The sequence below is a fragment of the Lepus europaeus genome, chromosome X, assembly GCF_033115175.1.
Source record: "Lepus europaeus isolate LE1 chromosome X, mLepTim1.pri, whole genome shotgun sequence".
In the NCBI taxonomy this organism is placed as follows: Eukaryota; Metazoa; Chordata; class Mammalia; order Lagomorpha; family Leporidae; genus Lepus; species Lepus europaeus.
In genome coordinates this window covers 70,200,733-70,220,713 of record NC_084850.1, presented here as the reverse complement: position 1 = coordinate 70,220,713, position 19,981 = coordinate 70,200,733, and the positions used below count along the sequence as shown (strand labels likewise).

At 35.2% G+C, this 19,981-nt stretch overlaps 1 protein-coding gene across 1 annotated transcript in view; it reads left to right on the top strand.

The window, feature by feature from the left end:
- The window catches only part of CHM (CHM Rab escort protein), a 219,472-nt gene that overhangs the window by 91,538 nt on the left and 107,953 nt on the right, over positions 1-19,981 (top strand). Inside the window, exons 5-8 of the mRNA XM_062183692.1 lie at positions 2,024-2,396; positions 8,579-8,695; positions 9,206-9,326; positions 11,775-12,000. Of these exons, the coding sequence (XP_062039676.1) occupies positions 2,024-2,396; positions 8,579-8,695; positions 9,206-9,326; positions 11,775-12,000 (837 nt within the window). The remainder of the gene's footprint in view (positions 1-2,023; positions 2,397-8,578; positions 8,696-9,205; positions 9,327-11,774; positions 12,001-19,981) is intronic.

Here is a 19,981-nt window from a genome sequence, read left to right as displayed (position 1 = left end):
ATTCCTGCAGTGGTCTGGGCTGGGCTGGATTGGAAGCTGGGAACTCAATCCAGGTCTCTCCTGTGAATGGCAAGAATGTTTGATCCACCATTTCTGCCTCCCAGGGTCTATATTGGCAGGAAGCTGCAATCAGGAGCTGGAGCCAAGAATCAAACCCTAAACAGCATTTTAAGTGCTAAACAAAATTGTCTGTGCCTGATCTTCATTTTATACATGAGGATTCTGAGAGATTAAGAGACTTGCTTGATGTCTCCCAAGTAGGGCATTAGGAGTAGAAGTTGGATGTTCTTCCCATTATAATTTCCTAACTCTGAAAAATATTGCTGTATCATTAATGATATAAATTCCTTTTTTCATTGTATTTCATTAAAATTGCTTTAACAGCAAATAAGGCATTTTACTTCATTGACGTTTGAGTATTATTCTTTCACTATTTCCTGTTTTGTTGTAGTTACTATGTTAATTTTAATAAGGTACTTCATTTTTTCACTATACCTACTTTTTTACATTTATTATATAGCATGTTTTCCTCACCTAATCTTTTATGTTTTTATAAATATGTTTGTTTAAAGAAAATCTATTGCATATGCAAATCATGTATTCTTCAAGTATTTAATAGATATCACATCTATATATTATATAACAGTACAGTGGATATTGTGAAAAGGACACAAGGAAGAGGTGTACATGTCTTTTCTCAAGAGAAAAATATAGTTCTAAAAATAAAGTATGTGCTGGACAACCAAGGACTATGAAAAAGGAATTGATTTTTTAAAAATTTCAAGGGAAGCAGTATTTGTGTATTATAAGAGCATGGAGCAGCAGAGTTACTGAATATGGTTGGATCAAGAAAGACTTCTTGAAAGTAAAATTTAAACTTCTCCTTAAAATAGATAGATTGTTAAAGTATGTGATTATGTTTGGGAATGGAGAGTTGTGATTTTATTTGCAGTGGAAAGGCTAATCCAGAAAAAACAAATGGTCTGGGCCAAAACACGGAGATCAGAGATAGCATGTTGGAATGTAGGTGAGGATGAGACCAGAAAATTAGTAAATGAAGAAGATGGTTTAGTTTAGAGACAGGAAGATGAAGATTTTTATGAGGGGTTTACATTTGACATAAGGAAGGGCAACTGTTAGTTCTTGGAATATCAATGAGCAGATGTTTGCTTGCCAGAGACTATCACATACAATTGGGTCAGGTATTGAGCATTAGGGAAATCCAGTGAAAATAGTGGATTCTGGGGAGGATGAAATATAATAGGGAAATTCATGATGCAGACAAGAAAATGATAGACTGAGAATGTTAACTCTAGTAATAACTTCCAGGAGAGTGATAGATGTCTATACTGAAACAATAGTTGACAGGAAAGAATACAGATTTTGTTCGATTACACATTGAGATAGACCAATTTAAACTTTTCATGGCAGATTTTTGCCCCCACTTCACTAAAGATTATACCTCTGTTACACCACCAAGTCAAGAATTCTCAGTAGTAATGATCTTTGATATCCATCATTGAACACTTACTGTGTCCCCAGCACTGTGCCATATTCTTTGCATATAATACTTCATTTGATCTTCACAACAACTTTGTAAGGGAGGTAGGTGATGTTATTCCTAGGTTATAGAGAAGTAATTTAGGTCTCAGAGAATGTAAGTATCTTGCCTATGTTCACAGAGCTAACTGGTTAGAGGATGTGTTAATTCTGTAGTCTATACTCTTAAGCATTAAGTTGATTTGCTTCTAAATACAATTCCCTTGTCTGCCTTAAATTAATAAAAATAATTGTGTGACTTTTAAACTCAACTCTTTTTTTAATCAAATCTGAATTATGTTTCATATTGCATTGAAAACTTACAGATAAATGTTTAATGTTTGGCTCACCTAAGGCAGAACATACACTTTTATAAGATAAAAAGGGTAAAGAAAAATTGCCATGCAAAGTTAAACAATATTTTAAAAAGTAGCAGGATAGAATTATCAAAAGCGTGGTGTTAATTATTGCGATTTCTTATTAGTCAGGATTTGCATGAAGATGTTGAAGAAGCTGGTGCATTGCAGAAAAATCACGCATCTGTGACATCTGCGAACTCCACAGAAGCTGCAGATTCTGCCTGCCTGCCTACAGAAGATGAGTCATTAAGCATTGTGAGCTGCGAAATGTCCGCAGAACAAACTCCAAGCAGTGATCCAGAGAGTGCCCCAGAAGTAAATGATGCTGAAGCAACAGGGGAGAAAGGAGACCATTGTGATGATAAAACTTCAGAAGAAGAAACAAGCACAAATGTGCCTACAGCAGCAGACACCATAGAGCAACCAAAGAAAAATAGGATTACTTACTCACAAATTATTAAAGAAGGCAGGAGATTTAATATTGATTTGGTATCAAAGGTAAGTACCGATTTTACGCATCTTATCGTAGAACAAGGCTATCTTCTAATTGATTAAACATAACATCTGGGTCCATAAATCCAATTTTTAATTATTTTATTTGAAATACAGAGCATTTATTGTATAAAGAGATACTAACCAGAAATTTATAATTCATTTAAAATATTCCTTAAAAATTGAAAGCATTTCAGAATGTGCACATTAAACTGCTTTTAATGTGCTTTTCTGATCTATAATTAAAAAATATTTTTGTACTTAAATACTTTTGTATTAAACCACATAGTGCATCAGAATATTCTTCTAATGCTTGGACGTGTGAATTCTATTTAAAAACACTCTAATGAACCCATTTACTAATCCATGTTTTTGACAGTCACTTTATGTCAACTTTTTTTTAACCCTTGATATATGATGAACCAGTGCATTTTTGAAAATTCTGTGTTCAGGTTTGAGGGTTCTGGAGAATAACTAAGTAGTGGGAAGATGCTAAAGATGCTTTTGTCTTTTATGTTTCCACTCTTAACTCTAACATTAATTTTAGTGTGACTTCAGAGAAGTTTTCCTGGGTCTTAGGAGGGTACGAAGTTGCCTTGGGTTTCTAGGAAGCAAGGCTTAGTGTAAGAGTCTAGAAAACCAGTGGGATAAAAGATCATAATCTTAAAGGCTCACGATACAGGGTTAGGTAAAATTAGAGTGAAAATAGAGACCAAATCTCTTTAAGTTAAAGGCAAACTATGAGAAATTAAAGAGAAGTGAATAACATCAGACTTGACTCAAAACTAGGCTTTTCAAACTTACTGAGTTTTCCTCAAGTTCCGAATGATAGGGGAAAGAAAGGGACCAATGCATTCCCCTCACATTTTGCTGCTGCAATTGTATATTGTTTTCCTGTTCCCTTTGAACTTGATGCCTGAAAATATGAATATCTTTTTACTATCCTTTTTTTTTTATCATGTAGCACTTTGTATCTGATTCTGTCATGATCTGAGTTGGCTATTGCTTTGATCCTACTTCATATTTCTGAACTATGATTCTGCTTTTTCCATCTCTTTTGACCTTGTCATGCTTTGAAATCTAGCATTCCTTCCATTTTAACTTGGTTATTTGTCTCTAGATGGAAGTTTAATCTTAACACAATAATAACCTTCCAGTTCTTATGAGCAGCATTCTAAAAAGAAGTGAACAACAGAAACTCAACAAAAAACTGAACTAGTCATATAGTAAATGAGCTTTGTCTGAAAATTTCATTTTGAGTTAGCTACTTAGAAATTGGGATATAATGATATAAATGTAGTTAAGAATCAAGGCTATTTCATAAATGTGTCTAACATGTAATATGTGAAATATACATTTTCCACAGGAAAGTGATAGAAAATAATGCTATATCAATTGTAGGACTTAGCGTAGGAAACTATTTAACTTTCTAAGAAAATGAATACTGGTTGTGGAAAGGAGAAGCTTAATTAGAAACTGAGACATTTGAGTAGATTGTGAAGGAGATATCCAGATATTTTCACGGGATTTATTGGTTAGCAATATTGGATCTCTTAGGGTAAATAAATTAAAAAAAAAGTCTAGAGGCAGTCGATTAGGCAGTTATACTTTGTCATGCGTGTTTTCATAGGTTCATAAATATAATTATTGTTTTTGTTTCAAAAATGCAGAAGTATCTAAAGACTGTAACCATAGCAACACAGGGGATTTTTTTTTAAGAGGGTTTTTTTTTGTCATTTTAAAGAATGTTTCTCATTTCCTGAACATTTATTCAGTACTGAATGGTGTGAAGCAGTGTGTTATATGTTATTGGGGTATTTGGGCACTCCCTGGAAATTTCATCTGTTCTAATAATTTCATTAACACATCTAAGTTTAGGATGATTGATATATATCTATCTTAAGCCCTACCTCTTTCCTAAAATCCTTTTGATATCTCCAAGCTTCTTGATATTTCTATGTGTATTCCATCCCAAAGTTCTCATGGTGTAAGACCCAAGTACTTTGGGGCTTTACAGTTTACAAGCCATAACCATGAATATAACCTTGTAAAAATAATAGATCAGGCTAAATTGGTCAAATAAGATACATAGTATTATCCTGTTCAGACTGAAAGAGGAGGTAACCGAAGAGGAAATACTTAAAGATAATTAAAATTCATTTCATTAGTCTGAACTCTAATAATTATGAAACCAAAATGCCAAGGACAGCTAAAATTATTAAATTTAGTTCAAGTCATTTTAATCCAATTACCATATTCTTTAGCCTCATCACTATGAAATGACTGTGGTAGGTCACACAGAGGATGGTAAAATTAAGATTTAAGTTTAAATATGGCACACCTTCAGAAAAAAAAAACTCTAATTGAAAGTTGTTTTTACTTTTACATGGTATTTTTAAATGCATTTTTTTGTCATTAAAGAGTCAAGTGGCTTTTTTTTTTTTTTTGACAGGCAGAGTGGATAGTGAGAGAGACAGAGAGAAAGGTCTTCCTTTTTGCCGTTGGTTCACCCTCCAATGGCCACTGCGGCCGGCGCATCTCGCTGATCCGAAGCAAATGGCTTTTTATATAAACATTTTATATGTCAAGTCAGGCCATGACAGTGTCGAATCCAAGGAACATAAAATAGCTTATAGAACATAGCTAGGAAATTGACATAGGGAATAACTATATAAGCAGAAACTATTAAGAGGAGAAAATGTATTTAGAAAAAGATTTTGAAATTGAAGATCAAGACACTTTGCAGATACTTACTAATATATTTCTGTATATGTTTTTAGAAACTTTATTGTTTTAATATAGGGGAATAAATCCTAGTTCTATATCAGTGTACCTTTTCATAACAATGCCCAAGTTATAGAAACCCATGTAATAATTTCCTTCTAATCTCAAATTAATCTCATGCAAGATTTTTCCACAAACCTATAGCATTTCCTCAATTATTTGTTCTATATCATTCCTCTGCCTCCTTAAAGGACATTAGCTGTGTCACTTTAAGTCAAACATTGCTTACTTTTCCCCTTAATTGAAGTAGCTTTACTTACTAAGACACATTCTCATGTCTGGAACTTCCAAAATATTTCTCTCTCTCCTGCTTGCTGGTTCTTTAATTTCCATTTTGCAATAATCTTTTAAAGCCTCTAAATTAAGTATAAAACATTTCAAAGAACATATAGAATCTTAACACATAGTTACTTAAAAGTAATTAAAATGGTTTGTCATATATCAACAGTTTATGAAACATATTTACTAAAAGGCCTAATGCATTTTACATATTTTAAGAAACAACAGTACATGAATTTGAAAATACTTATCTTTTGTGTTTACTAACTTATTTTTAACAATTATAGATTTTTTAAGAAACTAAGATATTAGACAACCATGGTTGTAATTTTAATCCATATCTTGCCAGAGAACAACTCTGAAAACTAAAGTAAATTGTACTTCTTACAAAAGAAATAATGAACATTGCATCATACCTTTTATGCACTAATTATTCTTAGGTCAAAATTATACATTATTTTTCATATTTATATAAATATATTTTCAAAGGTTTATGTATTTATTTGAAAGGCAGAGAGAGAAAGAGATTGGTCTTCATCTGCTGGTTCACTCCCCAGATGGCCGCAGTGGCCGGAGCTGTGCCGATCAGAAGCCAGAAGCCAGGAGCTTCTGCCCACCGGGGGCAGGGACCCAAGCACTTGGGCCATCTTCCATTGCTTTCCCGGCCGTAGCAGAGAGCCAGTCCCACAGCCTGCTGACTTCTTCAGAAGCACTGTTTTCTTGTACCAAGAAGCACTTCCAAGATTTCAAGGCAGGGAGAGAAGGGCGAATCCCCAAGAGAAAGAATTCTTTGTAGCTCCTTGGCTGGCTCTGAAATCACTGACTCAGGGTCAGCTCACCTCAAGTAGCCATACCATGGGTTGAGAATGAGATCCGATGTTGAGTGCAGAGATGAGATCTGGTCAAGGGCTCTGGCCAGAGGATGCAGGAGCGGCTGGTTTGGGCAAGATGCTGATTCCTTGCTCCCCTCTTCACGCGGGGCACCATAGATGTTAGGAAAAGCGGCACAGAATAGAGAGGAGGCAGTGTATGAATCTACAGCCAGGCCAAATTTATTCAGAGAAAATAAATTCATAGAGGTGGGTGACCAACTGCCAGCGTGCACATGATGGAACACGTGGCAGAAGGCCAAATGCATTTTTGAAGCTGGCATTATATCTTAAATATTACTAGATTTTATTACATGAAGATACATTTTACATATGTTTATATTTGTGATTATGGCTTTTGAGGGATTCTTACAAATATTTGTTTTCTATTTATTTTTTTGTTTTATTTTGTTTTGTTTTGTTTTTGACAGGCAGAGTGGACAGTGAGAGAGAGAGAGAGACAGAAAGGTCTTCCTTTGTGTTGGTTCACCCTCCAATGGCCACTGTGGCCAGCGCACTGCGGCCGGCGCACCCCGCTGATCCGATGGCAGGAGCCAGGTGTTTCTCCTGGTCTCCCATGGGGTGCAGGGCCCAAGCACTTGGGCCATCCTCTACTGCACTCCCAGGCCACAGCAGAGAGCTGGCCTGGAAGAGGGGCAACTGGGACAGAATCCGGTGCCCCGACCGGGACTAGAACCCGGTGTGCCGGTGTCGCAGGCGGAGGATTAGCCTAGTGAGCCGCGGCGCCGGCCTAAATATTTATTTTTTAAACAAATGAGATTTTTGAAGTGCCTGTGTTTATTATTATTATAGTATTAAAATGGCATTATATTCTTAAAAGTATGAGCTATATTGGTTGTATGGTGTGTTAAGAGGAATCTAATCAAGTAACATGCCATATTTAGTCAGAATAATCAGATTTGCTTAAAAAAATGTGATGCCCATTTTGTTTGTTTTAAACAATACTGACCTTTTATAAAATTTCAGTTAGCTTCTACTGATATACAGAAAGTATTTCTTAACCTGTTGGATATTTGATGAATTGATTAAGATTGGTTTTTGAGATTATGTTTATATTTGTATACTAAAGCTAATTTTATCTCCTCACCCTCATATATTATAGTGTAGCACTTTTTTAATTTTAAAATTTTTTAAAGATATATTTATGTATTATTTGAGAGGCGGAGTTAGAGAGAGAGAGAGAGCACTTCCATCCACTGGTTTACTCCCCAAATGGCCGCAATGGCCGGAGCTGGGCTGATCTGAAGCCAGGTGCCAGGTAGCTTCTTCCTGGTCTCCCACATGGGTGCAAGAGCTCAAGCACATGGACCATCTTCCGCTGCTTTCCCAGGCCATAAGCAGAGAACTGGATCAGAAAAGAGGAGCAGCCGGGATTCAAACTGGTTCCCATATGGGATGCCGGCACCGCAGGCAGAGGCTTAATCCACTATGCCACTGTGCCGGCCCCACATTTACGTTGTTAACATTTATCAACTTATAGACATTATTTAACCAAACATTTAGCATTTAACCATATGGCTAAATTCACAGTATGACAGATAATACTGTTTAAATTATTGTTTTTGTGTTTCTGAGAGTAGTTATGAGAGATTTTGAAAGATTAAATCAATCCTTTGTATACGTGCTGGAAGTAACTGTCATTCTTACTTATTGACAAACACATACCTCATGTAAACCAAGACTGCTTGGATTATAGAGGGACCTTGTTATTGGAGTATTTTAGTGGAAGTGCATCGCTAATCTCTTTCGTTTTTGGTGGGTTGGGGAAGTCCATCAGACTGATTTTTTACAACCACCTAGCCTACAGTCCCTTATCTAATTCCTTGGGGCCTAGTATGTCTTATCATTCAGACTTCTAAAAAATATAGTATAAATTAATATTGAGACTGCTGATATGGTATGTATTATGTAATGTTCTTAGCAGGGTCCAAGAGGCACTCTGTGTCTAAACCCACTAATATTTCTGCAGAGAAATGTATGAATATTCACATTAACAGGGACAGATAAAGACAGAAGTGCCTTATATCAGTATGGATCATTTTTACAGGTTTTTTGATTTTGAGTTTTAGATAATCAGTTATGAAGTTGTCATAAATTATAATATGTACTATAATATTTAAAGGTATAATTTTTATAAATAATTTAAAATATAACTGAATTTTGTATATTTAGCACTTATCAATTTTCTGCTGTTGCACCTTTTATCTTATTCTCTAAAATATTTTCTTTGTACAGCTGCTCTATTCTCGGGGATTGCTCATTGATCTTCTTATCAAATCTAATGTTAGTCGATATGCAGAGTTTAAAAATATTACCAGGATTCTTGCATTTCGAGAAGGAAGAGTGGAACAGGTACTGTGCTTACCAAATATTGTATCTGGTTATGAGCTGAAGTTATTATGGGTTGTTTTGGAAGGATAAGCAGTAAGATTGTTACCCCTTGGTAAAGCAGTAAATTCTAATCCTGCCAAGTGATTTACAAGTGCAAAGTGTAAGCTTTGCTCAGTTACAGTTTCTCATGTTAATTTTCTCATGAGTTATTCCACAGCTTAATGTTGGTATTGAAAAAGTATTAGTTTCAGGCAGCACTGGTAGATTTAAGCTGTCACTTCTTTCCTGGTAAGGGTGATATGCCATTGGCCTTTCAGTGGCATGATTAGCAACTTGGAAGAATTAAGAAAGAGAACTCACAAGTTAATTAGCTCTGAAGTTAACAGAGATGCCATTAGAACTAGACGGAAGGTAACATGGAATATTCTGACCAGAATGGAAATAATCCTGTATATGTAAGGGAAGAAATTTTTATTTGTAATACTTGTATCATAAAGAAGCAGTTTCTTAATATTGTCATATTTTTTTCAGGTTCCTTGTTCCAGAGCAGATGTTTTTAACAGCAAACAACTTAGTATGGTAGAAAAGCGAATGTTAATGAAATTTCTTACATTTTGCATGGAATATGAGGAACATCCTGATGAATATAAAGGTATTGGTTTTTATTTAATTGCATTCTCCAGTTATTTGATCTTTTTTTTACAATAAGTTGTAGGAATTTATTTTAAATTTCCTACAGTTCATTAAAAGGGAATTCATGGTAGAAGATACTTGAGGAAAGATGTAGGGAAACATGCTAAATTAACAGTACCTTTAAAATTAATGATTATAGCAAAAAAGTCTTCACATTGAAATTCTGCTTTAGTTATTTTCCCATTTTTTATGCAATTACAAAAGAAAAAGTAAAATCCCTAAAATCTTTTTTTTTTAATTTTTTTTTTTGACAGGCAGAGTGGACAGTGAGAGAGAGAGATAGAGAGAAAGGTCTTCCTTTTGCCGTTGGTTCACCCTCCAATGGCCGCCGCGGTAGCGTGCTGCGGCCGGCACACCGCGCTGTTCCGATGGCAGGAGCCAGGTGCTTATCCTGGTCTCCCATGGGGTGCAGGGCCCAAGCACTTGGGCCATCCTCCACTGCACTCCCTGGCCACAGCAGAGAGCTGGCCTGGAAGAGGGGCAACCAGGACAGGATGGGTGCCCCGACCGGGACTAGAACCCGGTGTGCCGGCGCCACAAGGCGGAGGATTAGTCTAGTGAGCCGCGGCGCCAGCCTAAAATCTTGATTAGTTTTCATTTTGGGGGGGAATACTCATTTTCTTCTAAAGTATAACCTGTGCAACTTTTTATGCCACAAAATTTTTCAAGTCAAAGACTGGGGTTAAAAAAGAAAATGATGGATATCTTAAAGGGTATAGAGAATATTTGTATTTCTCTGATTTAACGAGCTACTTATTACTGCTTTAAAATGCTTTCTATTCCTGGACTATTTAGTAGGTTATTAGCAACATGTAGTATTTAAAAAACTAAATTAAAAAATATAATTAAAATACAATTACTCAATCTCACTATCCAGATTTCAAGTGCTCTGTAGCAACATGTGGCTAATGGCTACTGCAGCTACACTGCCGATATTTTCTTCATCTTACAAATTCTGTACCAGCCTTAAATTTTTAGTGTTGTTAAATACTGCTATCAACTGGCTCTTCATAGATGATGTTGTCTTTTGTCATGTTATTTTTTTCTCATCAGAAGTAAGATGTATACTTAATAATTTCCAAGTATACTTATGCTTGGAATCTTGAAATATTCATTTTTATTGACAAAATATAAAAAGGCATATGGTACATCAGAGAAGCCACTAGATTCGAAGACGTGGTTTCTGGTCTTGGATGTGACTCATTTCACTGTGTGATCTAGGACCTGTTACTTCAGTTTGTTGCACATTCAATGCATCATTTCAGCATCAGAGCTATATACTTTTTTTTTTTTCAAAAAAGATTTTATTTATTTGAGTGGTAGAGTTACAGTTTGAGGGAGAGACACAGACAAAGGTCTTCCATCCATTGGTTCACTTCTCCAATGGCTGCACCTGGGCCAATCTGAAGCCAGGAGCTGCTGCTTTGTCTCCCACACTGGTGCAGGAGCCCAAGTGCTTGGCCTGTCTTCTACTGCTTTCCCAAGCCATAGCAGAGAGCTAGATCAGAAGGGGAGCAGCCAGGACTAGAACCGGTGCCCATATGGGATGCCAGTTCCACAGCTGCAGGATTAACCCACTACGCCACAGCACCAACCCCAGAGCTAAACACTTTTAAGTGTGTTCAGCTGAAATTGTTACTCAGTATTGGAATACACTATTACTAATTTATAAAGTTAAACTGAGAAGTACAGCAGTATTTTTTTTCTCTGAAGAAATAATAAGTCTGTTATTACTGTTCTTAAATTTGCAAGTCCATATGTTCTCTCAGTGTTTTTTTATAATTTTTATTTATAAATGTTTTGAATTTTTTTATGAGATTGTGTTTCCTACTGCTATCATTCCAATTACATTGTTTTCTGTTCTTAGTTTAGGGGTCTCTTATGTTTTGAAGTGTGATTGTATAACAAGAAGACCAATTCTAGGAGCCATATAGAAACTCGTTTAATTACTTTTTAGTCATAGTTGAGTGCTGTAAGTTTTAGTAAGAAATATGCATTTCATGAATCATGTGTCATTTCATTAGTAAATTTCCATTTTGTCATATTTAATATTTTCAGGTGCAATTTTTGGTTTTATTCTGCAGTTTTTCAAGTTAATAAAGTGACATTATTGCCAGCTATGGCAACTCATTGAGTTGTTTAATGATTTTCTGTTTTTTACATCCATAAAATACAAAACAAAAATTCATCATTTAAAGCATAAAAATTGTGCCAATGATCTAATACGGATAGTGAGATTGTCTTTCCACCCCAAGATCAATCACTGTCCAAAATTTAATAATAATATTACCACCAGAGTTGTTTGTGAAGTCTTTTAGACAGACTTAATCTCATATTTTTGGGAGTGATTTTAAATAGAAATTTAGGTCCAATTTTAATTGATAAATTTTCATCTTTCTTTTCACAGGCTATGAAGAGATTGCATTTTCTGAATATTTAAAAACTCAAAAATTAACCCCCAACCTGCAATATTTTGTACTGCATTCGATTGCAATGACATCGGAGACAACCACCACTACCTTAGATGGCCTCAAAGCTACGAAAAACTTTCTTCACTGTCTTGGGCGATATGGCAACACTCCATTTTTGTTTCCTTTATATGGCCAAGGAGAACTCCCACAGTGTTTCTGCAGGTGAGTTTGGCATTGATTCTCTTGTGTCTTCTGAAGTTCATACTTAATTAACAAAGGAAATTAGAAAAACCAAAATAAGATTTGTTCAAGATTTCATATATGTGAATATACATTTTGTTCAAGTTTTTTTTTTTTTTTTATAATCGTAGTTGCCTCCCTACCTACTTATGTGATAGGTGAATTTTGGCCTCTTTTTTAAGCATTGTAATGACAGAGCTTCATAAAAACAATGTTAATTCTTTTTTCCACTGAGTGTTGTGTTTCAAGATAGCATCCTTGTATATAATTATAGTTTATTTTCATTGCTATATAGTACTTCATTGTGAATATGCTACAATCCATTTCCTTATTTTTATGTTGACGGGCACAAGAGCTTTCCAGTCTTTTGCTGTTCGTGACATCCTTGTGTATGTCTTAGACTATACAAGAGGTTTTCCAAAAGTTCATGGAATATGTGTATTGTAAAAAAAATCTATTGAATTTCAAAATTATTTTGCACTGAACTAAATTTATTTTTTAATTCCATTTTTTTCATAAACTATTTTTTAAATGTATTTATTTGCCAGAGAGAGACACGCATTCAGAGAAATCTCCCTTCCATGTGTTCACTCCCCAAATACCTGCAACAGCCAGGACTGGGCCAGGCCAAAGCTGGCAGCCAGGAACTCAATCCAGGTCTTCCATATGAATGGCAGGAACCCAATTACTTGAGTCATCACCTGATGCCTTGCATGGTGTGTGTTAGTAGGAACCTGGGATTGGGAGCAGAGCCACAACTCAAGCCAGGATACATTGATATGGGTTTTGGGCATCGCAAGCAGTGCCTTAGCCATTATGCTAACACCTTCCCCTCTGTGAACTTTGTAAATTACTCTAGGATACATAACTAGGTGTATAACACCTGAGTCATGGCATATGTGAATGTTTAATATGTTATAACATAGTGGTCCAGTTGTTTCTCTAGAGGATTGTACCAATTACATCCTACTAGCAATGTATAAGATTCCCATAGTTCTACATGTTTACTACATTTTAAAATTTTTGTCAGGTTGACACATAAATATCATCATATTGTATTTTGCATTTCTCTGATAACCTGTGAAGTTGTGCCTCTTCTCATATGTTTATTTGTCATTTGTGTTTTCACTTTCTGAGGGATCCTTGCTTGTGTCTTTTCCCTATTTATTTATTAGGCTGTTCTCTTTTGTTCTTATTGATTTATAGGAGTTTTAAAATATAGTCTGAATACTGATCTTTTCTCAGTTATATGTTTTACATGGATTTGCTTTTATGATATTTATGGTACATGGAGGCAATTACGATGAATATAGATGAATGTAGTTAAATGCAGAAGCTTTTTATAATTAACTATTTTTAGGACGTAGTAAAGCACAGTTATTAAGAACTGGGTCTATGGAGACAGACTGCCTGAATTTAAATCCTGGCATGTCCATGTCTTAGCTATGTAAAGTGGGACAAGTTTTACAACCTTTCTATTATGTTTTACCAGAATCAACTGTAGATTTTTATTTTTTCTATTACACATAATATTTTTCTATTATAAATAGTATTATAAATTTGTGTCATAGTACATTAATTCTACTGTTTATTATCTCCTACATTTTGCTTTCTTTCGATTTTATTCGGATCATCCTTCCCCTCTCCTGCCCTAGACAATTCTTAGGATGAAACTCAATGAATGAAATACTGTCTTGAACATTTTCTAACATAATCATTTAAGATTATAAAATTCTCTCTAATTTTCTTTTTTAAAACTTTAAAAAAAATCTTTATTCATTAGAAAGGCAGAGTTACAGAGACAGAGGGAGAGACATAGAGACAGGGAGGGAGAGGGAGGGAAGGAGGCAAGGAGTGAGAGAGAGATCGATTTTCTATCCACTCACTCCCCAAATGGCTGTAATGGCTGGGGCTGGGCCAGGCCGAAACCAAAAGACAGAAGCTTCATCCGGGTGTCCCATGTTGGTGTCAGGGGCCCAAGCATTTAGGTAATCTTCTGCTTCTTTCCCAGACACATTGGCAGGGAATTGTATTGGAAGTGGAGCAGCTGGGACTTGAACTGGTGTCCTTATAGGATGTTGGCAGCACAGGTGGTGGCTTAACCCTCTGAGCCACAGTGCTGTTCCCTCTCTAATTACTTTTCTGCATATAACACATTTCTTACGTATTTTCATTATCTTTTAGTTCTGAGTGTTTTAATTTCCATTATAATTTCTTCATTGACCCATTAGTTATTGTGAGATATTTAAAAGTCATCTGGTTTATTCTTCTGCTCTTAGCATAAAATTTAACTGTATTATGGATAGAAATTGTGCTTTTATGGCATCAGTTCTTTGAACTTTGTTGATATATATTTTACGGACTAATATATCATTAGGTTTTATAATTCTCCATGTGTGCTTGAGAACATATTTATCTAGTTGCTGGATGTCGGTCTCATGGTCTAATAATTTAATCTTCAAGTTGTAATTTTCAACCTTTATTGAGTTTTTTTTTTTGTTCTTTGATCCACAATCATGGAGAAGTATTTTGAAATCTCCCATTATATTGTTGGCTTTACCAATTTCTCTGTATTATTCTATAAATACTTAGTTTATATTTATTTTCAAGCAATTTACTAAAGTCATAGAAATGTATAATTATTTAATCTCTCTTAACTTAATCTTTTACATTGTCTGCTGACTTTCTCCATCCTGTAACAATGCTTCATTTTTTTCTTAGTCTGCTTGCCTAATGTTTTAATTTTCAACTTTTCTGAGCCTCTAAGGCTTTGATTAGCATATTATTGCATGTCTTTTATCCCATCTGACAATCTCTGTCTTTTATTGAGTATGATGAGTCTTTCTAACAAGAGTCTGTTCCTTTTTTCTCAAGTGTATAATTTAAAAAGTTCCTCTAGTTTACATCTGTTGGTAGTAAATGCTTCCTAGTTTGTGTGTATCTGAAAATAACTTTTTTTTTTGCCTTTTTGTCTTGAGTGAAGGTTTACTAGGTAAACAATTCTGAGTTGACAGTTCTTTTCTTTCAGTACTTTAAAATTTTATTCCACTGTCATATATGTTCCATTTTTACTGTTGAAATCTTTGATGTTAGGCTAATTTGTCATTTCTTTATTCGTGATGTCTCTTTTCTCTTAGGCTATTTTTAAGGCAGTTGTCTTTTGCATTCTGGATTTTTACTGCCATGAATCTTTGGTGTTAGTTTCTTTGTATTTATCTTAAAATAGATTGAACTATATGAAATTAATAGTATTCAACTACTTTTTGATCTATCGTCTCATATGGTTCAAACAAATGCATTCGGTTTCCTCTTTCTGCAAATTTATGCCGTGATCATTTTGGGAAATGATCAGCCAATGTATTTACAAGTGCTGTTTTTCCTCCATTTTCTCTCTGCTCACCTGTTTTGGAAACTGAAATAGAGATGTTATAGAACATAGCATTCTCTCTTCTGTATCTATTAATCTTCATGTTTTCTATCTTCTTGTTTTTTTTTTTTTTTTGGCTGTATTCTTCTTACTTCATTAAGATCTATACTCCAGTTTGCTAATTCTCTTTACTCGTGTCTAACCTGCAGTTTATCCCATTCGTGTTTCTTTAATTTTATTTTTCTTTATTTGGAAGGCAGGCAGACAGACTGATAGATCTCCCATCTATCTGCTTCACTCCTGAAATGCCCACAACAGCTGGGACTGGGCCAGGCTGAAGCCAGGACTCTGGACTCAGTCCAGGTCTCTCACATAGATAGCAGGGATTCAAGCATTTTAGCCATCAATTGCTGCCTCCCAGGGTGTGCATTAGCAAGAAGCTGGAATTGCGAACATAGCCTAGACTTGAACCCAGGCACTTTGATATGGGATATAGGGGTCTCAAGCAACATCTGACTGTTACATCAAATCCTTACCCCCATTCATTTTTTTATTTCAGTATTTTTATCTTCTATTTTTAAAAGGTCTGCTTTAAAAAGTCCTGCACTTTGTCATTGTTTTTAAAGGCATGTGATTAATCCTCTTTTGTTTTTATTTGAGAGACAGAGGAGCTCCCATCTATCTATTGCTTCCCTCCTAGAATGCCCACAACATTCTTCAGCCTGAACCAGGCTGAAGCTCCGAGCCAGGAACTCAATCTGAGTCACCCTAGTGGGTGGTAGGGACCCAAACACTTGATCCATCATTTGTTATTTCCCAGCGTATGCATTAGCAGGTAGCTGGGATTGGGAGCACAGCAGGGTCTTGATCCCAGGCATTCTGATCTGGAATACCAGGTGGATATCCCAAGCAGCAAGTTAATTGCTATGTCAAACACCTGCCCCTCATTTATTTTGTTACTCTAATATTTTTGTCTTTCATTTTTATTTATTTATTTTTTATTTTTTTTAAACTTTTATTTAATGAATATAAATTTCCAATGTACAGCTTATGGTTTACAATGGCTTCCCCCCTCCGATAACTTCCCTCCCACCCGCAACCCTCCCCTTTCCCGCTCCCTATCCCCTTCCATTCACATCAAGATTTTTAGAAGTTCTGATCTCTCCTCTTCCTTGTCGGTTTCTTCAAGATATATGATTAAGCCTCTGTTGGTTCACTCCTCAAATGCCCACAACCACCAAGGCTGAGCCAGGCTGCCACCAGTACTTAGGAATGCAATCTAGGCCTCCTATGTGGGTGTCAGGGACTTGATTACTTTAGCCATCACCTGCTGCCTCCAAGGTCCCTATTAGCAAGAGGCTAGAAATAGGAGGAAAATCAAGACTTGAACCTAGGTACTTTGTTAGGGCACATGAGTATCTTAACTACTGGACCATATTCCTGTCCCACTCATCTTGTCATTTTTGATATTCTCTTGTTAATTTTTCAAGATTACTTCTTTTAAAATTTCATATAGATATATTACATTCTTTTTCTGTAAAGTTGAAAGCTTAAAGTTCATAATGATCTGATAATGCCTTGTATTATTTGTATTGATTTGTCTTACAGGTTTATTTGTGCAATGCTTATCTTTGAGAGTTTACATCTGGTTGATTTTAATCTGGGCCTCAAATCAAGGGTGCTTTCCTTCAGGGATTGTTTATATTTGCTTTATCCATATGGCATTACAGATTTGGGGTCATGTTAGTTCTCTTCAGGGAATTTTCACTTAATAATGGAGCCACACATATAGTTCCCATTAGATACTGGCCATGATTCTTGTTTTTTCATTTTTGTTTTTGCAGTGTTTATTGCTCAAAGCTTTGATATCAGCTCAGGGGTTGCATTGTGTATATGTGTGTATGTTTGGGAATGAGGTGCTTCCTATACATATTTTTTTTCATTGAGTATCATCAATGCATTCAAAATTAAGTTTCATACAAGATCTAGTTTTTGGTATTAATAGGAGGTCCTTCCCAGTTTCCAGTCTAATATGCCGTTAAAAGTAGGAATTGTCAAGTTTATATTTCTTAAATACATGATTTTATTAATGGAGGTGAGAATGTTATAAATTTGAAAGTAAGTTATTTCTTTTTTAAAGATTTATTTATTTGAAAGGCAGAGTTAGAGAGAGAGAAAAGAATGGAGGGGGTTGGGGAGACAGAGAGGAAAGTCTTCTGTCTGCTGGTTCACTCCCCAGATGGCTGCAATGGGCAGAGCTTGGCTGATCTGAAGCCAGGAACCAGAAGCTTCTTATGGGTCTCCCGCATGGGTGCAGTGGCCCAAGGACTTGGACCATCTTCCACTGCTTTCCCAGGGAGCTGGATTGGTAGTAGAGCAGCCGGTACTGGAACTGGTGCCCATATGGGATTCCACAGGTGGCAGCTTTACCAGCTATGCCACCATGCCGGCCCCAGTAAGTTATTTCTGAATATGACAGATCTATGTATTTCTAGACATGCTCTTCCTTCTCCAATTACGGGTAAAAGTAGGGATGAATAGAGAGTATTACAAGAGGTTCTTCCCTCAATTGAAACTAAACTACTGTTGGATTTTTATTGTTTTCTTGCTTACAGTGATCTGAAACTCACTGGCTTCCTTCTTAGTACTTTTTGAAAGTAGAATACAGGTTGAGCATTCCTAATTTGAAAATCTGAAATCCAAAGTGCTCCAGAGTTCAAAATGTTTAGAAAACATGGTTACACAAGTTGAAAATTCCATGTCACCCCATGTGATGAGTTGCTGCTAAAACTCGGGTACATTAAAAACATTGAATAAAATTACCTTTCAGGCTGTGTGTACAAGTATAACATATATATGAAACACACATGAGTTTCATCTTTAGACTTTGATCCCATCTCCAGTACATCTCATTGTTGTATATGCAATATTCCAAAATCAGAAAAACATTCAAAATCTGAATTTTTCTGACTCTAAGTATTTCAGAGAGGGATGCTCAAACTATATTTTACTTCATTTTTCTTTTTCCACTAAATCCCTATTTCTTTCCTAATTCATACATTTTCTAAATATGCATTTGATTTTTATTTTTTAAGGAAAGGGACATTTAAATTTTTCTTTTTTCTGTACTGATACAACATTTCAGAATGAGATCCTTATGTATTGGATCCTAGACAGAGAAGGTGTGGAGCAGATAGTTATAACCTCCTTAAGGCTGAGATTTTAGCAGAACTTCCATTTTTTTTATCCTCTGCAGAGCCTATCAATATTATTCATGTGGCTCAGATTTAATGTTATAAAAGTTATACCTCATCTTTTTCAATTTGAATTATACTTTCAAGAAGTGATGTCATTAAACAGTGTATGGTAAAACATGTAATACCCTTTCTGTTGTGTTTGAAGTAATAGATTAAACTTTTGAATGCTTCTTTGGTAATTAAGGTAACTGAATTCCTACTACATTTTATATACATGAATCAATGTGTAAATTATAATGAAAATGCATTTACTTGGCCTGGGGATATTAACTTTTAATTTTATATTGGGTTCCCTGCATAATGCTTTGTAATTTCATACAAATATCATTCTGTTTATATCCTAAAGTAGTAACCCTACCACCATCTATACATCATAGCCTACACTTTTTATCACCAGGTTATCAGAATAAGGTGTCACCTGTTCTGTGATTTCTAACCACCATTCTATATTCTGTTTTAATATAAGCCTCTTAAGCGTTTCTCCCAGCCAGTTACAGTGTGTTCTCATCAAGGCTACTGTTATAAATGGCATGCATGCATATTTATGTGAAAGATTCAAAGACATTTGTAAGTCATATCCTTGCATTCTAAATGAATTCTGCATAAGCAGTATAACATTTTAACTACTAGAGATAACTTTCATGGAAAAAACACCCTTTGAGGCTTTTATCAATTTAAATAGGTAGATTTTTTTAGCAAAGAAAATGAAGCTTATTTATTGTGTTACCTACCTAGCACCCATTAATATGTCAGCATATATAAATTGGACCATATTGGAAGAAAAGTCATTGAAACCTATATATTTTTCTTGACTAATAAGCCTTAGAATTTTCCTTAATGTACATTAGTTGGATAATATTTTTTTCTGGCATGCTGGACAGGATGTGCATGTACTATATAGGTTCTTAAATTCTTACAATATTTCTTCCAGACAGATGTACTTTTAAGCTCTAATTTATTTCTGTTATCTCTGTGATATGGTACTGTAGTAACCCTTAGAACTACTTTCTATTTCAAAATAGGTTTTACATACTGTGTCATGTTTTCATAACCTACAAAATGGATCAATACCAGTGAGAGCAAACAAATATGACTTTTTTTTAATAAGTAAACTCAGTCTGCATGGACAGTAGTACTTGATTTTGTGAAGAGTAATTATTGGTTGAGTGGGTAATTCAGTCTTTCATTCTTCAGTGGCCTACATGTGGTTTCATTATTTTTCCTGTAATGTGGTAACATTTTTAAAATATGAGCCATGAGTGCATTTCAATTTTAGTAAATAAATATAAATATTTATTTGTAAATCACTAATTTTTTTTTTTTACCTCCAAACACTTTT